The 21,676-nt window shown below is 49.1% G+C and overlaps 1 protein-coding gene across 6 annotated transcripts in view; it reads left to right on the top strand.

Annotated features, from left to right (window-relative positions):
* The window catches only part of sv (shaven), a 154,951-nt gene extending 133,826 nt beyond the window's left edge, over positions 1–21,125 (top strand). For 4 of the 6 annotated variants that reach the window (XM_067359862.1, XM_012373231.2, XM_067359863.1 and 1 more), the window contains 7 exons: positions 8,209–8,465; positions 12,550–12,635; positions 13,018–13,351; positions 14,770–14,868; positions 15,481–15,711; positions 16,641–16,736; positions 17,769–21,125. In XM_067359862.1, the coding sequence (XP_067215963.1) occupies positions 8,209–8,465; positions 12,550–12,635; positions 13,018–13,351; positions 14,770–14,868; positions 15,481–15,711; positions 16,641–16,736; positions 17,769–17,992 (1,327 nt within the window). In that variant the 3' untranslated portion in view covers positions 17,993–21,125. Of the gene's footprint in view, positions 1–8,208; positions 8,466–12,549; positions 12,636–13,017; positions 13,352–14,769; positions 14,869–15,480; positions 15,712–16,640; positions 16,748–17,768 lie in introns of all 6 variants that reach the window. The other 2 variants (XM_067359867.1, XM_067359865.1) reach the window with 2 other exon arrangements.
* Positions 21,126–21,676: the final 551 nt, after the last annotated feature.

Genomic DNA, 21,676 nt, shown 5'->3' with positions numbered 1-21,676 from the left:
CGGAACCGCAATGAAACCGGATGGTCGCCTACTCCGCCAGCCCATAATGCTTCGTCCCTTTTGTTCCTGGCCGAGAGCTGGAATACCGAAGTTACATCGAGAGCGCGTTGCGCCGCCGAAATTGCTCGACCGGACACGGAAACCGAGACTTTGACAAACCCGTCCCGCCAACGGTTGTCGGATCTATGACGGTGCGATTTTCGTGATTGGATTCGATCGCGGGAGAGAAAAATGCGATTACCGCACGGCGCGCGATGACTCGGGAAAACGGACGTTTAATGCATCCACTCGGTCATCGGATTGATTGATAGTTAATGAACCGTCGAATGCTCCGCTATTAATTACTCATCACCGACGAGTAATAATAACAGGAAAGCTTCGATTGCGGCGCGATAACGCCGCGATCGATCGCGATGAACGATCGTACAGCGAAATCGCAGTGTCACTTCCCACGACCTACGCCACGATCTCCGGTGCATTCCTTGCACTGCCGTGATTAATATCGTACGCGGCGATGGATAATTATTTATCTCCGCCCGACCTTGTCTTGCGTCATTGAGTTTAGGGTTGAACGGCGCGCGAAGCAGCGGCTTCAGGCACGAATCACATTCCTGGTCACCGCGCGTATAATGGCGAATCTAGACCGTCCTCTTGACTTCCCATGACCGTCTCGAGGGGAGGTGTCGAGGAGGGACGATATATTATAAATCGCGTGTTACATTGTGCTTAGAGAGAGATCGTCGGTGACTGTTGACTCGCCGGTATCATTGTTGGGAGCGCAGCTTTTGTCGCCGGGATGCGCGGCATCGCAAACAAACACACAAACACGCTGCACGGCGTTTCGTACGTGTATGCGCGCGTACATGCACAGGCGCGCGGCGGATTATTGTGTCGCCAGACGCCGGGCACAGCCGCAGTTAATATAGTTGTGTACACGGAGCCGGCAGCTGGCGTTTGACAATGCACCCCCCCGCGCGTCCCCAGATATAATAATATACTCATCCCGTGCGCGCGAGCGATGGGGGGGACACTTCATCAAAATGACTGAGACACGCCATAGTGCACCGTTTTAATCTATACCTGACAAAACCTGAGAAGCAGAGGCACCATCGAGTAGAAGGGAAGAGAGTACCCCTAAGAAGTATAAAAAAATCGGGAACGAATAAAGTCATTTCTCCGAATTACACGGCGATTCTTCTCGTACGATTCCAGATAATATTTAAATATGTTCTTTGTAACGCAGAGATTAATCTGATAGTATAAATTGTACTGTTTGACGAAAGAAGCGACGCATGAAAATAATTCTAGTTTCGTAAAATTCAGCAGATATCTGGCCAAATACGCGAGAAATAAATTTTGCCGAAGATGAAGATTTTCTTAAACAAATATAGTAATTCTCGTATTATCATGTTTTGATATTTCTTTATCTTCTCCACCAATATAGTGTGTAAAGTTTCACTAGCTACAGATTCTTATTTTGAGATGCGTCGATTTTTTTCTCAAACAATGTAATATCACGAATTTTTACTGACAAGGTGCTGTATTATGAAAATATAAATTTTGCGCAGCGCGGATGAATAAAAACGCAAACTCTGACGTCGCGAGTTGCCTTTGTTTAAGAATCACACCTTGGTGCATCGTGTGGAAGCGCAAGGTAGCGCTCACTCGGGGTACATTACAGCTTCTCTCCCTCCCTCCCTCTCTCTCTCTCTCTCCCGAAAGAGGGAAGGAGAGAGAGAGGCGGCGGAATATCAGGATACACCTTTTCCAGCCATTGTGCGGCTCTGAAGGGCGTACAATGGCCGTGGAGCGAGTCCCGTATTGTGTCTACAGCTCGGCGGAACAGTTCTGCGACTCTGGCTGCTGGCTTTCGGCTCCGTCTCGCTCCCTCTCGCTGCTTCACGACGCTCGCCGTCCTCCGTCTCCCCGAATCCCTCTCTCGACTTCGAGTTAACGAGAGAGGAGTTCCGTTCTGGTGCTATTCGTGGGCCGTGGACGGAGCATCTGCCCCGGGACCGCTAAATCCTCTGAAAGTCCCCTGAAATCCCCCGCAATCCGCCACGGCATATAATGGATCGTAATAACTTTAAAGCTCCGCATTAACGCCGCGAATGCCGCGCGGCGCCCTAGCGCGCGTTTAACCGCACAGAATCGTTCGATCCTGTCGTCGAGTGCGCGCCGAGACGAATTAAATCGTTCTCGTTTTATTATCCGAGCATCGAAGGCGCGCGAACGATGGTGACGGCGTTAAAGTCAGGCTTCGCGGAAAATTAGAGTGGCGATGGAAAATTTCGGCTCGAGCACCTTCGGCATCCATATTTTCGACGTTTGCGCGGTACCGCGGTAAACGACGTGTAAAACGGAGGCGTCGGTGAAATGCGACGACGTTTGTTTGCAAGAATAGCGCGCCGTAAGAGAGTGATTTAACTGCCATCCGAGTTCTGCGAGTTCAACGCGAGCCCGCAGACCTCTTTTCAGAAAACTTGCGTCAGTGAAGTCGGCGTTATGTAAAATGTAAATTTATTATTGTGAAATTTGTAGAAGAAATTTGAGAGTTTTTCCGCAATAATATATTCAATATATAATCGGTGCAATTGATCAAACTAATTGTGTAAGATTCAAGTCGTCGCGAAGTGAAACACGTTTCCCGCGCTGATAAAACGTTCTTTCTCCGCGTGCGAGCCGCGCGATCGAGATCCACCGGCGCTTTGAGCGATCAATAACGGCCGACGCCTAACGAGCGCCACGATAATTGACAATTACAGATTGTTTGTGCTAGCATCGCAATCCGGAAATCCCCCCCCGCGGTACCCACTCGCGCATGCACTAACGAGCGATACGAACTCATTGACAACCATCGATCGTTTCTTCTCGCCCACGCCGCGATCGGGATCCACGCCCGTCGGCGGTCCGGGATACTTTCCTCTAAGTACTAGATCATTGATCCTCAGTGACGTACGATGGAAACTTAACTCGCAATGTAACCGGCCGCGTAATGTCTCGAAAGGATTAAACCGCCGCGACCGCGCGAACGACCGCGCGCCGAGAGATCCGAAGAAATTAATCCCGATCCGCGAGAGGAGAATTTAAATCCGCCCAGTCACCAACCCTCGGCGGAGGGAAACGTCGGAGGTTGGAGAACGCTCTACTACCGCGACGGCGGCGGCGGCGGCGGCGGGAGAAGCTAGGCGACCCCAGCACCGGCGAAATGCGATAAAGTTGGCGTAGAGGTAATTTGAGTATAAAGTTTTATTCGCAATAATTTAACCGCGCGGGCGCGGTACGGTCGGCAGGGCGGAGGGGGGGGGGAAGGGAGCAGAATCGAGGATAAGTAGGGAGAGAAGGGTGTTCTCTCTCGCGCGCGCACCAGCCTCCGGGAAGCGTGCGGGAGTGCGGGTCATATATTTGATGGGATACTTGGCATAAAGTCGCGCATAAAAGTAATGCCGGCATTAAAGTTTGCGGTTCCAGAGCCGGTGGCACAAACCCGAACCCATCTCCCGTGCTCCTCTCCTGTTCTCGTCGGAACGCCGCTCGCGGTGGCTGCCTGCGATTCTCCTAGCCGTGACGACGTGGGTGATAGCGGGGGTGGGTGCGATGGTACGCGAGCTTCTATCACCGGAGCCGGCGCGCGTAATGCCCGCGCGCGTTTTGGACGCGTCCGTTATACTTTCTGCGATCGCTGTCGGTCTGTCAGAAATAAATTCCGCCCGATAGAGGAGTCGATTCGGCGGCGCTATCAACGATGTATTCGAGACGCAAAGTCGCCAGACACGCTCGAGCAACCTCGGCGATTTATACATCCCCGCCTATCGTCGCGCTGTTGAGAAAGAAAGAAGCATGTGCGAGCGTGCATTTTTTAACGCTTGCCGCTCGTGCAATCGCGAAAACACGAGGCGGACGACGAGGTGGCCGACGTTGCACGCGGAACTGTGCGACTTTCTTTTTTTTTTTTTTTTTTACGTAACTTTTCATTTGCATTCTCCTCTCCGAGCGTTTCGCATGATATAGTTCCGGAGTGCCGAGTAAATGATTCTTCCCGCACTTCCACTTCTTCTTAAATTTCTAAGTACAGTCTCGAGATTTAAGCGGCATGCGGCTGCGACATCCACATACTTAAGGCGTACGGCGAGGAAGCCCAACTTCAGGGTGGGAGACGGCACTTCGGGATAGGTAGCGGAGCAGTTTAGTTCAGGAGTGGCCGTTGGGGAACGATCTGACGGCGCCAGGGGAGGCATAGCTTCTTCCCACGTGGCACCCCCAACATACTCTACCCTCATAATTCTGCCAAGCCTTCCTCCCAGGCGCCACCTCCGGTTTCTCTTAGGCGTCGCAACCGTGAGAGCGAAGGAGAGAGCTGCTCGGCTTCGTGTCACTCGTGGAAAATTCCCCTCCCCGCTTCTTCTTCGCCGAAGGATCGGCAGAAGTTTCTCTTCTCTTCTCGCTCTCAAACGAAAACCGCCGCATGATTTTCCGGCGACAAACTTGCAAGCTTCGATGGCGTTCTCGCAACCTCGCGCTGAACCGTGCAGCAGCCGACTCGAAATTTAACTTTACAACGCGTGATTATTGAACGCGACTTCAGTCGAGATTTAAGCAACGGACACAGCCGCAATTACGAATATGTCGATAATCACCAATGTACCGACATGTGGCATTGTAAAAAGTCAATTGCATAACTTGTGCGTCGTAATGCATTCCGCATTTTAGTAGTATTTTATTTCCCGTAGTGTCAATGTGTGCACTTACTTGCGATTTATCAGACTCCTAAGCATGGGAGCTTAATTATATAGATGCAAGGAGTAAGGCAAGTCGTGAAATCTGTGCTGGAAATCGTCGGGCTCGCGTCGTCTCGCGCCGCAGATCGCAACGAGAATCGCCACGGGGAAAAGCACAGAAGAAAGGGCGCACTCAATGATTAGATGAAGTACCGGAAAGGTAAGGGAGAGAGAGAGAGTAAAAGAGGGAGAGAAAGAGAAAGACAAAGAGAAGGAAAGAGAAGAACAAGAGTGGAGAATCGAGCACGAAGGGGGAAACATTGTAGCGTCAGGAAAATGTTGGGGTTACGTCGTACGAACTTCGTTCTCATCCACTCGCTTCTCTATTTTCCCGGCAACCTCTGCCCATAAAAGACTCTCTCTCTCTCTCTCTCTCAGACTGCCCTTAGCAGTACACCCTGTTCTCGCGCGATCGATACGGTCTCTCCCTTTCAAAAATGATGGCTTTTTGAGGGATCAAATGTTCCACATTGCGAGAAGAAAATCAGTCTGATGTCTCCGTTAAAGAGATGTTCGATCTTCGATATGGCTAGTGATAATCGAGATAATTATTCCTTTGAAAAATTGTAAAATTCGATCTTTCTTGATTTTGCGGTCGTGTCAATTTTTCAACCGCAACACACGAAAATGATGATGCATCATCGCGATCGGCTTGCGCAAAAACGGCGCAATTTCTCGATCAATCTTCGACGTGAGTTGCCTCATTTTTCGCCGGTGGCATAGAAAATTACCGGACGGCTGCTGATATTTAGCAATGCATCGATAACGAGTGCGCTCATAGAGGATTACGTTAATTAGAACGCCGAGGCATAAGCGCGATGAATTTTAACGCGAAAGCTCTTATTCGGCTGCATTCGGCCGAACGAAGCGCACCGTGTCGCAACGGTTCGCGCCATCTGTATTGCGATATAATCTGCACCTGTTGTAGCAAAAGGACTGTGCCTCTCCCCGGGCGCCGTTGCATTTATTAGATCGCCGATTACGCTCATTATGCCGCGCGAGTGAAGTCGTTACGTGCCGCTTCGCGGAAGCCACGCGCCTGATTTTCATCATTCGCGAAATGCCTCTCGCGTTTCACCGCGGCGAAATAATAACGCATTGCCGGCTCTACAGCGAGCGGACACGGCAATATTTTTACCAAGCCGTAGAATGTTACATCTTGACGGAATATTTCTGTCAAACCGCTCGATATATTTTCCTCGGAATCTCGTCGCGTTCAATTTTTATCGAAATTTTAGAAGCGACTTAATCACTTGGTGTCGATTAGCGTTGATTATCGTTCACGCGGCAACGGCGAGAATGCACACGCGGCTCGATTAACTTTGCCGTTATCGAAAAACACGATGGCGATTAGTTATCGCGCGAGTGTGGAGCCCGCGCGTGTGGGGAGCGACGCGCGATAACTCGTCGGTTTAGGATCGCTGATACCCCGGCCACCCTAGAGTCTAACCTTGATAAGGATCGCTGCTAATTGTTGCGAATTGGTGAAGGTGGCGAACGAACGAGGGAGGTTGGGCAACAGGTGTCATCTGATTGATCGCCGTTGCTCGCACCCCCACGATTACCTAGCCCACAAACACATCCACGGCAGAAACGAAGGACTTAATGTCGATCCATTACGTACTAGCCCATCCCGGCGAGGAACGGTTGACCTGACGCGCTCCAAAGTGCATTACGAGGCGAAAAAGGACGATCGTGGAAAAAGAGCGGGACGTCTACCACATTCTGCGATCGTGTGCGTATTGTGTAACGCACATCGCGTATCGTTCTCGTGCATCGCTCCGCGCAAAACTTTGAATTTATTTCGAAATATTTGTCAGCGGTGTGGAAATAAATGTAACCGGCTATATCTTTGAAAAAAATCGGAGCTGCACTGTTGCTTTAAGTGTTGCAGTTGAGTAATATTGTAATTTCAAATTAATACTCCGTCTGTCACATACAAATTTCCGAGTTAGGGAAAAGGATTCGACCGATTTGTCACCGTGCCACGCTCATTCCGACGAGTGTATTGCAGGCCTGTGGAAGCAAAAAGTCGGGCGTTTCTCTCGAAGGAACGTTAAATCATCCAAGACTGAATGGGCGTTCCGGACGCGGCCGGTCGTCGGCGCCGCGACGCGAAGCGCGCGACTCCGCTCGCGCGAGAAGTTTCGCGGCGGAGAGTCGCGCGAGATTAACGGCGCGTCGCCGTGAATATTCACCGGGATAATTGATACCGACGTCCGTAGAACGGCTGACCGTTGAAACCGCGCGCGGCAATATATCACCGATAATAAGCAACCGATGCACAAGCCTCGTATCCCGCGCAAGCGGGGGTGGAGAAAGGGGAGAGAAAGAGAGAGAGTCGAGACAGCCACTTCGTTGTGGCGATCCGTCGCGGCGATTCTCGTCGATGCGATTACGCGATACGGCGCGACGCAGTTCCGCAGAGTCATCGTCGCTGTCCGAAGGTAGCGAGCGACGGCCCCCGTCGGTGAACAATGGCGAGCGGCGAGTCGCATCTTTGCGTGTGCCACGACAACGAAGCCCGTCCGTTGCGTACGCTCGCGGTAGGTAGGCAGGCAGGCAGGCAGGGTCCAGGCAGGACGCCGAGGAGGAATGATCGTGCGCGAAGTGACCCGCGTAATCGTAATTAATCATCGTGTAACCCGTGACTCGCGCGCATCGATATCGCACAGGGCGGCTTCGCCGGTTATCGCGGACGTCGGGCTCGCGCTCGCAGCGGCGATGTCGGGATTTATGATCGGCCGTGATGGAATTGGAATGAACAATCGTTACCTTCGTCGGGGCAGCTCATTCCGCTCTTCCGCATTGAACGTAACAGGCGCTCGTATATATCGAAGTAGCGAGGAGATTATTTTCAGGAGTGAATATCTCCGCGATGTTCCAACTGGTCTGAAAAATAAGAGAAACGCGTCCGATTTATCACATTTATATCCCTTTATGCATTAAATACAGTCTGCGCGATTTGAATTAGCAATCGTGCAATCCACGGCCGATCGTACGATATCTTGATCTCTCCGTTTATCACCGCTCGAAAGAGCCGCTCGCTCGCGCGCGCGCGCTCAACAGGAAGATCTTGTCTCGTAACAATACCAGGCCTCATCATCGATCTCGAACGCGAATCCGCTCCGCGCCCGACGGACTCGGAATTAACAATCGGTACTTTGTGCCACTCCATTGTTGCGCTATGAAGTCACTGTATATTAATAGATACGCAGCGTTCGCGCTCGCACGCAGTAGATGCACTACACTTTGCCGAAAGCGTTTTCAATGAGATTCAAATCAGCGAATAGCGTCGCGATTTATTACCGGCCGGCGCGATCTGCTCGGATATTTAATCGAGAAAGATAGAGGGAGAGAGTAGACGTCTCTCTCTCTCTCGGTGACATAGCGGTTTCGCTACAGGGCTCGTCTGACCTATTGTTCGCAGGATCGTGAGGAACAAGGCGGCGGAGAAGGCGAAGCACGCGCATCAGCAACAGCAGGCACAGCAGCAGCAAGGTCAGCAGCAAGGTCAGCCGGGATCGGGCGGCTCCGTGTCGGTGATAGCGCACGCACCTGCGACAGCGGCGGGCCAGCCCGCTGCCACCGCTCCCAACGCCTACAGCATCAGCGGTATCCTGGGCATTCCGGCGCACCATCAGGATCCCAACGGCAACAGCATCAAGAGGAAGCGCAGCGTTGACGGTGAGTCACTCACTCGCGACTCTCCTCGTTTCGTGTCGCTGACCTCCTCGCGCTTCCTCCGCTCGCGCATCCTCTCGCAGCGCTCGCTGCGCGCTCCGTCATCGTGTAACATTATTCAATACTGAATGCCTATTATCGACAGCGTGATCGCTTTAGTTGAGATATCGAATTGCAACTGAGCTTGCAGAAAATCCCGAGGCGAAACACAGCGTGGCGCGAGGGCATGCGTCACGCGGTGAGGAAGAAGCGATGCTAATATCGCGAGTATAAATTGCGGGTATAAATCGAATAGCGGACGAGAAGATGCTTCCTTGTAACGTTCCAATAGTTGGAATTGTATATACTCTTGCTCGTGATAAGTGCGCGTCGTGAAAAGCCGCGATAACTCGCTTATGAAAATTAGCGGCGCGATGTAAGTTTTAAGTAAGAAATACGATACCATTTTGCGCGCCATCGTTACGGCCCAGCGAAACATCATGAGAGCTGAGTCGGTTTACACGCGAGGACTGCAGACAATGGAGAAGTTGAACAATTTTACAAAGACTCAAACGTTAATATATTACGATGACATCGCGGGAACCGTCAGCGCCAATTTATGCGCACTTATTGTCTCATTCTCGAGCATTCCAATTTTCGTTATCTTATTTAATCGCGAGAGACAAAGGCTTGCAAATTATATCTCATCCAACTGTGATGTCTAATGAAACAAAAGACAGGATGAAGAATCTCGATTAATGACATATTTTGTACGTAAACAATTTTGTAGAATTAATGTATAAAAGTATATCGATATTTTCTAGTGATCAAAGTTTCATTCTAGTGCGAATTTGTCGTGACTTTTTTTTGCAAATTATTATTTTTTTTATTTTTTATAACAAAATACAAAGAATTTATTTTAATATTTTATTTGAATAAAAATTGAACAATAATATTAATGATCATTGAAGCAAAACGGCATAAATAAAACGTGACGATGTAAATATTTGTTTGTCGGGACAAATGTTTTGAGCTGAAATGTTTTCTAGTCGCATGTGCTCATTTGCGAGCGATCGAGCTACTCGGAGCCACTCGTTGCCCCGAGCGAACCAAGATTAGCCGCACATACAGCAAGATTATCAGTCAAACGTCGCCGAGCACGTGTTGCGATTCATTCTGCTGTCATTGCGTGAATAACGCGGCCCGAAATATTCTTGACACGTGCCGGGTACACGTGACCGACCAAGTCGTACTTTAGCCACGCAGGAGAGAATTTTTGCTCGCCGATCTCGAGGAATGGATTCGCCGCCCGTTTGGCAAAATGTAAAACAATCCGCGCGTCCTTTCCGATTCTGGAGCAATAAAATTCTCCATCTGTGTCAGCGGAGACAATTAGAATAATTCGATCGCCGTGATTCCGCGGAGAACGAAAATTCCATTCCGCGCGATACGTACGATTCGCGGCGGTTACGCGACGATGCAGCCGCGCGGGGGGGAAACCGCGCGCGTGTAAGCTCGATCAAAATTCCGCGAGCGCGCGTTTCGCGGCGTGGATATATCGATTCGTACGCGCGGGAGCGCGCGGCGCAGTATGCCGATGGTTGTACACGGGTAATTCAATATAATCGGATTATGAGAGCGGCGATACGCGGCCGCAAAAGCGGTCGCGTCCGCGGTGAGAGCACTCAATGTTTTGCGAGCGCGCGCGCTTGCTCGCTCGCTCGCTCGCTTTCGCGCCGCGAGAGAGAGGGTAGGTATACGTATTAGATTATAAACTTCACAGACCACAGGCGGCTTCTATCTCGGCCCCGACGACACATTAGCCTCCCTATCCTCCGGGGAGATCATCGGCGTTATACGTACGCGTGTATCCTCCTAACTGTCTGGAATTTCAACGAGCGAGCGTTCCGAGCGTTCCTCCGCTGCCGTGCGTCGGAATGTAAAAATTGACCGAGCGTCGCGTCGGGCCTTAGCCGCAAGTGCTCAAATTTAATGAAACTCTCCGGACAGAGAGGCGCGCTCGGGAAAAGCCGTGTTGACCGGGAGCGATCGATGCCGCTTCGACTTTCCAACGGTGGCAAAACGCTGCTGTGCACTGTGACGTGACTCGAGGTGTACTCTTTTGCCGTAATTACTTCACTTAATTATTGTAACAATAATACGATACGCCGCGCGGTGAAAGAGGTACGCGATCGGGAAAATTGTCGCGGAAGATCAAAGTCCGCGAGCGAGCGCGGATGTTTCCGCAATTTGGGATTCGTCGGTCGAGAAAAATCGGAGCAATCCCGGCGCGGCGCGCACGCCGTATTATTTATGCCTCCGATGAACGAGCCAAGACATACCCGTGCCCAAAAGTTCCCGGAGCTTATTACGAATTTACGAACCGGCCTCTCGAGGGAAGCATTGGCAATCTATCGGGGCTGTTTGTTGTCGCGTTACATCTGCGCGCTCCTGGCCCCATGTAGAATCCCGGAGCCCGGCGTGTCCCACCCTATATCTCCCCTGGACTTAGGGGACACGCCGCAGGGCCAGATTCGCCCCAAAGTCCATTATTACCCGTGTATTGTATTGCTTAACATTGACTCAATTGCTTTCGAATAACGCGAGCGAGAGAGCGCCCGCTCGCTCGCGCAAGCGCGTGCTGCTTCGCCCTCTCGAGCATCAATCGAATTATTCGATTTACTGCTCTTTTTTTTCGAGGGGGGACATCGCTGACCTTCCTTCCGCGCGACATAATTCATTCGTTGTCAAATCTGTCGAGAGCCGACTACGACTCGGACTTTTCGGAGCTTACGCACTTCGGTTCGCATAAAGGTCAAGTCTCGTCAGATGCGTATCAAGCTTTTGCTATCGAAGAACACATTATAATATATCGATAGTTTTTAATTTTTTTCAGTTTTACGCAAGTGTACAGTGCATAAAAAGTTTCCGCGTAAAGCAATTTTTCATAAATTCACTGAAAAAAGACGCGAATAAAAACGGAGCGATATTAGCGGCTGGTTCGCGACAGCCCTCGTCGATTTTCCCGACTCATCGCGCGAAATCCGAGAGTAACTCTGATTGCAAAGTGTAACGGCAACATTCCCAGGAAGCGTCCTAAACTTCAGCGAAGCCGTGCTGTACGAACGCGTACACCGCGCGGCTTGGCCGCGATTAACTCGGCCGATCGAATCGTAAAATTCGAGCGGGAGCGGGAAGAGGCCGCCGCCGCCGGTGTGCGCCGTGTTTGAAACGAGGGTTTTATAGCGGTCCAGGAACAAACTCTGCCGCTCGAATGGTCGAGACCGTCGCTCTCTCGACCGGCCGGACAATCACAACTTGACAGGGAGGTTTAACGAGCCCTATGCTAGGCGCGCCACCCCGCCCGACCCACCCTCGGATGGTCATTTAATTATTCGAGATACCCCAGAACGTTGGGCCATCTACCCCCACCATCGGACGTTTACGTCCGTACTGTCGTCCCCCGTGTCCCCTCCTTTCCGCTGTCCATCCCGGCGAGCTCTCACCGGTCGGTTCCGTTCTCGGCCTCATCCCCGGCAAGGGTTCGCGATGTCCACCCGTCCCCCCCTCCGGCATCGGAATAACGACACTCGTCCCACGTGTCTGTTTCTATATTAAACCGCCGGGACGAGCGGGAGATAATAAAGACGTATAATGGAATCGAAATTGTTTCTCTATCTATCAATGCCATACGCCGTCTACGCGCGAGCCGCGCCGCGCCGCGCCGCGCCGCGCCGCGCTCGGTCCACTCGACAGATTCAATTTAGTTTCGGCCTGCCACGTTTAATTTGTGTCTTGATTCGTGGGTAATACGAGAGGCCGCGTATCGGCCCCGGTCTGCGTGTGTGGGTGAGCCGCCGTTCTGTACATGCGATCGCGCCGGCTGGATGCACCGTCGTCGGTCGGCCGATCCATTTTCCCTCGCGTTTCGAAATTATCAAATTCGAGATACCGACGGAAATGGCATCCGCCGAGGCATTCCCGCTCTAATATTGGAATCGCAATGCTGCGACTCGCGATTGCAATGTACGGCGAATGCGCGGATCGTCGGAATCTAAATGGAATTCTGGTTTTGAAAATTTTAATTTCTCTTTCCGATTGATTGCAGACGACAACCGCGACCTGAACGATCACGCCGAGAACGACCTGAGGAGGCAGAGAAGCAACTACAACGGCGATCAGCTGTATTCGAACGTAAGTATCGGGGAAACATTTTACGCAACAGTACAGTTGAATAAATCAAGCATTCACCCTCTCATAGAAATGCATTAAATCGCACAGCAAACTGCTATAGAACTTACATTATCGTACGGGTAATTGGAATCAAGTTACTCTGAAATCTCGGGCGTAGGTCAGAGTAGCATATCTCAATTAAAACGCCCTAATCAATCAAAAGCGAAGGCCAAGTTCCACAGAACCTCTCCGCATAACTCTCGGGCAGCCCTTGCGGTGATCGCGGGACCGAGTCGGGGCCGCGCCGGGCTACAGCATCCAAGTCAATCTTGGCGCTTGTTCTCGGATGTCCCTCCAAACTCGCGAACTTCGACTTCAGGTTTCCGCCGCTTCTGTGTTGCAGCTGTGGTCGAGTAAATGGAGCATCAAGGACGAGCACAAGCTCCTGAGCGAGCTCGGCAACTGCGGAGGCGGAGGTGCGACCGGCGGTACGAACGGCAGTGGAAACGGCGGCGGTGGAAACGGCGGAAGTGGCGGAAGCGGCGGCGGCGGCGGTGGCGGCGGCGGTGGCGGTGGCGGCGGCGGCGGCGGCGCCGGCGGCGGTTACTACGAACACGGATTCCCCGGGAACGCTATTGCCACCTCCGCCGAGCTGTACGACTCCCTGGGCACCATCAGCACGATGACGCAGGCGCAAACGCCCCATCTCTACACCCCGCCCATAGGGGGTACCATAGGTGAGCGCGCTCTCGTTCCCTCTCTTTTCACCCTCCGGCACCCTCCGACACCACCACCATCACCATCCCCTTCGCGTCCCTGTCTCTCACCGTCTACCTTCTCTTTCTCTTGCTCGCTCTCTCTCACTCTCGCTCTCTCTGTTTCTCTCTCTTTTTCTCTCTCTACCGTATCCTCCCCTCGCACGGAAATCCCAGACAGTGTGTGCACTTGTACGTAATGCCGTATACAGAGTCCCATTCCCTCCACCTTCCTTTCCACCCTCTCCTCACTCCCGTTGCGCTGAAGACTCCCTCCCTCTCTCTCTCTCTCTTCTCTCTGTCTCTCTGTCTCTCTCTCTCTTTCCCTCCCTCTCATCTCACGTCTCCTCCCAGTACGCTTATTATTGCGGCTTACGTCTTGCTTTGCATACCCATATCGGCTAAATACATGGCTTTAATAATGCATGAGCTGTGCCGAGCAGCGGCAGAAGAGGTGGCGGAAGGCTCTCCACACGGTGGTTCGGCGTTTTCAGCTTTCGGGAATATACCGCTCTCACTTCCCCATCAGCAGTTTCTCTCTTCTCCTCTCTCTCTCTTTTTCTTTCTTTCTCTTCTTATCTACTGTCAAAATGATAACGCCGGGATCTTCTCGTCCGCGGATTTCTTCTTCACCTTTCTTGCCCACCCTTTGCTCCCCACCAACCCTTTTTCAAAGTTCACGTATACACGTTCATGCTCTTTCTCTCTCTCTCTCTCTCTTTCTCTATCTTTCTCTCATTCTCTCCGCTCTTCATCTCGCTCTCTATCTTTTCTTGCGCCGTTTAAAGGCGGTCGATCAGCGGCGGAACGTATACAGACGGCGCGAGCCATTGAAAAGTAACCGCCGAACCGCGGATACACAACACACGAGCGGAACTTTCTCCGGTAGCACGTGTTGCGAGCAACCCGGTCACGCCGCGTCGCGCCGCGCCGCGAATTCACCCGATCGGGTGCTCTCCTCTCGGAATGGACCAAGCGAGCCGTGTAACGGCGGCTTCATCTCATGAAATTCAATCGAGGATCTTCGCCCCGGATCGAAGGATTTTTGAGGAACGACATAAGCGTTCCAAGTTCGCGATCGCACGGCTTGCTACCTCGCCGTTAATATGTAGCAGTATCGCGAACAAGACGGTTCCGGTTTCAAGAATGTACGCGAAAATACTTCGACTTCGAGCACTCTTTGAGCGTACGACGCGACGAAAACTTCGTGCTGTAAAATATTCTTGTAATTTTTTTTTTATCGCAACGATTCTCTCGCAAAAACATCCTTCGAGTCGAGAGCGTGCGCTGAGACGGCTATTTAACGTTCCGCGATGAGACGGCTATTTAACGTTCCGCCTTGATCGCCCGTCGACGATACGAGGAACCGCAATAACGGAAAAATGGGGATCCCTTAATAGCAGGTGGTACTTTGACGCCGCTCGCGCCACTGACGATGCAAGAACTAAAATTGAGCCAAACATTGGACGGGGCTAACATGTCTCCTTACCACACCACCGGTGAGTTCGCCACCTCTTTTGAGTCTCTCTTACTCCGCCGCGCCAAGTTATGTACACCTGTCTCGCTGAGCATACGGTTTTACTGAGCCTCTCTCGGATATGCGCGTATGTCCAACTAATATGTCCGTGTCTCAAGTTGTGTATCACCACGTCAAGTACTGATGGTGTTTGACTTGCCGCGAGATCAAGCGCGGCGTCGCCCGCTCTCCATCAGGATCCTCCTACCACCCATGACAGCCACTTTGTGTTTTACGTCCAACGAATCTGAAACTTACACAGAAACATGCTACAGACGTTTTAGCGCATTAAAGATGCAGCGGTATTCATTCTTTTTTTATTGCATTCCACTTGTACATTTAAGTCGAGTAAAATTCTAATTTTTGCCTGTATAAAGATTTTTTTTTCAACGCTAAAATTTATGTCGATCGAAAGAGTAAAGAAAATCGGAGAAGATTTAAAGTAGGTTCGTTGCAATATCGCGAAATTAAGATCCCAGATCCCGATTCTCCTGCCGATCCTTACCGAAACAGTTTAATTAAGCTTTAGACGTAAGGCGCTGATCGTTAGCTAGTGCTTGACTCGAATGTCGTGTTGTGTTGTGCATGGCCATAGCTGAGAGCAGTACCGTCGCAGTATCCTATGTCGGGGTGGGGGCCGGTGGGGGCGAGCAAAGTCCCCCGATTTCGTTGCAGAACGAGACAAACGCCACCCCCGCGGCCCCCAACACCCCCGGAGGGGATCCCGGACTGACGGTCTTGCAGCCGCCAGTTTCTCAGCCCCAGGTAGCCACTGCGATACCGCCGTACTCGACGATGCTACCAAGTTTCGGACACTACGCTACCGGTGAGTACAATCAGAAACCGCTTGCTTAACCGTCTGTCAAGGACAAGCGCGCTCGTGTACCCTCCGGGGGTTGAAGCCGGGGGTTGAACCGGGCCCGGCTGTAACGGTCGGAGGGTAAGTCAGAGCTCTATCGGGGAGCGCTGATTTACCAGTTCGAGGCAGCGAGCTACGGCAATTTTGCCCGCGTATCAGTGGAGGATACTAGGACGATATTATCCTTAGTCGACGTATAATCGGAACGATATCCTTATTTCTTGCTTGCGGAATAAAGTGTATCGCGTTGCCGATACAAGGCAATTGAAAAAACTTGTTTTTTTTTTTTTCAAGAAAATCAATTTTGAAATTAAAATTTTTAGAATAAATTAAAGTATCATGAGATTATCATTTTTGATTTTACATTAAAAATACGAGACTATTTTACATCTAAATGAGACAGTCTTGCATTATGTATAAACTAAATTTTCACTAATTAAAGACAATCGTTAAGATTATATCTCGACTGTTATTTCTGCTTGAACTTAAAAGACTTGCGTTTGATAAATTCCAGCAAAAGATAATAGCTATGATTCAAGACATTTTTCGAGTTATGATAGTTTCATACGGGCGATGTGTACAATTAAATTGACTTACTTTAGTAATTCTTCTTCAATAAGAAGATCATTGTCGTTACATTGTTTCACACTAATTACACACTACGAGCATTGATAAGCACAAGCGCAAGCCGGTGTGTCTTTAATTGCCTTGCAAAATAAAATTGCAACGCGAGAGTTTAATTTATTCCTTCACTGCCAGCGCGCTTTTGCGCGTGTGTACCTGCAAGACTAGTTTTGAAAATTAATTAAGACATTAGCGTAACACGTAACGCGCTGGAAACGCGCTGACACTCCTCAACTCGCAGCTAACTGGCTTTATCGTCGACTTTTGTTCAGGTGGTGGCGATTACGCGTACAGCGCTGCATACTCCCAGTATTCGAGTGCACCGTACAGCGGCTACGGCTATGGAGCAGCGACAAGCGGGTTGCTCAGTAAGTAAACAGTGAGTATGAGTACCGATTAGATTAGGGTCATCGAGGGTCAACTAACAACGCTTCTCGCTAGCGCCGTCTAAAAGAGAAGCGATCGGCCGGCCAGGGGTTGTTGCGCAATGCTCGCGAAAGCGATACCTCGGTTTCTATGCGACGACTTTCGTGTGAAAGCCGGCCGCGGCTATCCTTTGTCCCGCAGAAATTATCGCGATACTTGCAAGATAAGAAAAACTTCCGCGCGCGATCTAAATGGAATTTCTTGCCACGCTTCTCGTTAACGCGGATTACAATTCGATTCATGCGAGATAACATCGAGCTAGTTTCATAAGGAGTCGCATCGGTTCGCTCCCCCCGTCCGGCTCTAATAGTCCCCGATTCAAGCGTCTATCCTTCATAACGCACAAGATCGGTGGATTACGACGGAGATCGCGATACATCGCCAAGTACAAGCGCAGGTAGAAACGAATAGAATAATATACCGTTTTTTTTTTTTCCCTATCGGACACGCGATACGTTACCGCCAAGCCGTACCTCCTCGTAACACGTAATGCAGATCCGTTGGCGATATCGCAACGCTCCTCGTCCCCTTCGCCGCGCGCAAGCGAGCGAGCGAGCGCGCGCTCAACTTATTTCTCCTCGTTCTTGATATTCCACGCGAGCGTTACGTGAGTGCTATAATTAAACGCGAAAATTAGATAGGTGCACCGCGGAAAACAATTTATTCCATTTTAATTCACCGCGCCGTACGTGTACGCTCACACACGCTCGCGCAACGCAAACAGAAACGGGAAAAGTTGTTGCGGGCGAAAACGCCTGAATATGCAACGCTGCAAATTGCGCACGAAACGAGAAATTTTCAAGCGTGCAACGTAAACAAGTGCTTCATTCGCGCCGTTAATTGAAGCTGCGCAAATTAAAGCAAGCGCACGCGTGATAAGAATTCGCTGCTATCAGTGTGCGCGATGTTCAAGTAGGGTCTTACACATTGATACAGCGAGACCCGCGAACTAACGCAATCGTATCGTGTTCCAGACTCCACGTACTATTATTGCAACGGAGACACGTCCACCCACACATCGCAGCAAGGCGGCGGCTGCACCAGCGGCGGTCCGGAGAGCAGCGCGGACGTGGCCAGTCGCTCGCCTCTGGCGGCCACCAGGGCCAGCAGCGGGGCCAGCGCGGCCTCGCCGACCGGAAGCGCCTGCACGAAGCCGGACCACACCTCCGCCACACCAACGGATCTCTATCTAGCTTGATGGTCGAGCCGCGCGACGGGAGAACGACTTCTGCCTCTCGGCCGATCAACGGAAGGACAGCGAACTGCGACAACGGACGCCATATCACGTTGAAGAGACATCATGTCGAAATTAAACAATGATCTCCTTTTAACCGCTTCGGAAACGCACGGTGGACAGTTTCCGAGCGCTAGAATCCACCGCCCAGTGGATCTACGGCAGCGAGGAAGATTAACGCATTGATGAGGAAAATTGGGACGGCTCGACGAGCGCTCTCTCTCTTTCTCTCTCTACGCTGATGAAAACCCGGATGAGTGACAGGAATGCGTGGAGAAGATTCTAGGATTAGCTACATTCTATATTTTATCGCGTTCGAGGTGGACGATAGGACTCGGGAATTTCATTCGATTGGAATCCAACGAGCGCGCGATGTGCGTAAAGCAAACTTGACTCAAGTGATGGGCGATATCAACATCGGCGTAAAGAGTTTCCTCGCATCGCCGCCGTTCCGCAATAAACGTGTCCTCTCTACGTTTTATTTATTTATCGGAAAACACTTATTGACCGATCGATTCATAAATTTCCGACGGCGGTGATGCGAGCGGATCTCGAATGCTCGTGAGCCGACCGCATTGCAAACGGCGTCGCCGCTCTCTGGAGAGCACACGGCGATAGGTAGTTTAATTTAATGATCCTCAGTTAGCGTAATTTCCGCGCGATGGTCGCGACAGCGTTTCAGCGAGCGCGCGCTCACTCGCTCGCTCGCATTAGCGGATGCACAGTCGCAGACCATGTAAATATATATAAATTGAACATATATAAATAAGAACAAGAAATATATATATATATTATATATATATATATGATCCGTGTAAACAAAAGTCAAGCGCCCTGATGGCACGTTTTTTCTCTCCCGTAGGCACGACGACCCCTCATCCTCCCTAAGAGTATCGTAGATTGTAACTCGATAAGTTTGAGATTTTTAAATCAGGAGTCGACGTAACGATCACTACTGTTAAGGATATTATATATATTTTTTGTAGAAACCAAAGACCACACACGCGCGAGTAAACCGCACTTTACACATGTCACACGCATACACACGCACGCAAGCACGCAGGCACGCACCGAAAACACACATACAGGAACGCGGATTGTCGAACGAACGAGCAACGTCGCGCAGCTGTGACAAAAAGCGTGACCCTTGCGCCGGTTTTGAGCGGCCTATTCCATGCGGATAAGTAATGTGTATTCGCGAACGCGTGTAGGATCGACGCAAAACTTAATTTATTTCGAAAGTAACTTGTTACGATGAAAAGTCCAAAAGAATTAAAAGATGGGTAATTCCATTGAATTTTTAAAAATTTTTTGTTAAAATAACTATGTTATAATTGTGAGTCGTGTTAAAATATCGATCACTGTGGTATAGAAAATGCTCTTTCTTATTCGTAGTAATTAGCGCAAGTCCGTGCGTGGACACTTCCTCAACGGTCCGGCAATCACGCTCGTTCTCCCGTTCCGTTCGACGCCTTCGCTGCGCTTCCGCTTTGCGGCGGAAGTCTTACTGCTTCCCGCTGGCCGTCGGGCGGAACGTACAGCAGAAGATTATCACGAAGGCGCAATTAGCGCTAGGCGTCGGCGATTTTTAATGAGAAATTACGAGCGCACGCGCTCTCCGATTTAATAATGGCGTTAATCATTGACGCCACGGCGGCACGCGCTGCCAATTTTATGCGTCTCGAATTAATCCAACCGGTCTGCCGGATATGATGTTGTAAATCGAAAATTTCAAGACGATACTTAATCTGATTATTTCTAGTCACACTCAAAAGAGATGCGCTAGTGAACAAAATATTGCAACGTGTTAAATTGAATATGTTAAATTAAAATGGCAATTTAAACAACAATTATATATATTATCTTAAATTATTATCTTAGCGCTAAGCGTCAATGTAAAATATTCTTTCAACTTATTAGCGTCGATCCAAAGCGTACTCGCGAAGTCGAAATTATCATCATTGATCCCAGCCGATTGGCCAAATTCTCGAATCTCTCGCGCGATGTTCCGTCCGTGTCAATCGCCTTTTATTCGATTAGACCGTACTTCATCGCAAAAATTGAACGTTTAGTCTCTGTCGTCTGCGTTACGCTCTTTAGCAATTTATGTTTTAATTTACTCTATTGTAAAGATAAATTTAGTAATTGCACATGAAATCACTAGATTGCTCCTCGAACTGCAATTTATTTGAAATCACAATGCGCCACGATAGCGTAATATAAAGCCGAGCGAAAATAAACAACGCAACACACGAAAAAAATGTGTTAGTGTACTACAAATACCAGTGATAATTTCAGCTCGGCGTTGTTGAAATAAAAGGCACAATTTTTTGTTTTTTAGAAAAGTTCGAGGAGCAATATCCAACGCGTGCGTGCACGAGATACATATTTGAATTTTAATTGGCCAAACACCGGCTGGATCAGGTGTTCTGATGTTCTGATGCTCGGTACGATTATCCCGCGACTACAATCGATATTATTGCGTACTTATATATTGTTATTTTATTACTATTATTGTAATGATGCTGATTATTAATTCTTATTCTATTTGCTATTTCCATTATTTTATCACGATTTATTATTATATATTATTATTATTCTATTATTATTCTATTATTATTATCACGTCACATCATCTTTATTATATTATTATTTAATACCTTTATTATTTATTAATTGTAACGACGACCTATGTGTAATAAGTTTTGCCAAAGAACCCGTTGAAAGAGCAATATTGCAGTAAAACGTTTTATAGCCTCCATAGGAGGAGAAGCAGTCGATTATAATATGGAATTAAACGTGAAAAATGTGAAGAGAAAAACGACTGTGTACGCGGTATTCGAGCAACGGGCGGAATTGTGAATTCGTCAGCGCGAACTGTGTGAATTCCCGAATCTGAGATTTCGACTCGAACGCCGTGACCATGCATTTTTGACCGTATACCGCAACCGAGCATACGATTATCTCATCTTATGTCATCATTTGTCCTGTGTGATATTCTTGTTCCGTGCGCCGCTCTTGCCGAGTCTCGCTGTTGATACTTGCAAACAAAAAAACTCTGTACATCCTTTTTAAATAAATATGAGGTTTATATGAACTCCGCCGCTGTACCTGATTCCCCATAAAACTGCATGTTTATTCGTATAATTATTATAAAAGACATAGCTTCAATATAATTATTTTTTAACGATTCAGATTCCATTGTGTGAAATATATCTTTACAAATCACTACATAAAGTCCTTCCTAAAGCAATTTATCTTCAATTTACACAAATTGCATATCGAGTAAAAAATTCAAAGAAAATTTTTTCCGTAATATAAAAAACACAAGTCAGATAACGTTAAATTATTAATTTATCTTGCTTTATCTAACTTAATCCTCTTAATTAATCAGTCCTCTTATCATAAGACCATGCTATAATAGATACAATAAAGATAAGACAGCTAGATATAAAATAATGACAAGACGTAAAATTATCTTTTCTTTGTAATTACATATAATATGTTTGATTTATATTTTAATTGTAAGTTTAATTTACACTATAAAACTACAGCACAAAATTTCATGCAATGTTCGAAGGAAAAAGGTACATTTGGCGACATCTTTCCTTAGCCATACCGCTTATGTAGAATAGACAAAATCAATAA

Source organism: Linepithema humile, chromosome 7 (assembly GCF_040581485.1).
Source record: "Linepithema humile isolate Giens D197 chromosome 7, Lhum_UNIL_v1.0, whole genome shotgun sequence".
Taxonomy (NCBI): domain Eukaryota; kingdom Metazoa; phylum Arthropoda; class Insecta; order Hymenoptera; family Formicidae; genus Linepithema; species Linepithema humile.
This window is presented reverse-complemented; position numbering and strand designations above follow the sequence as displayed.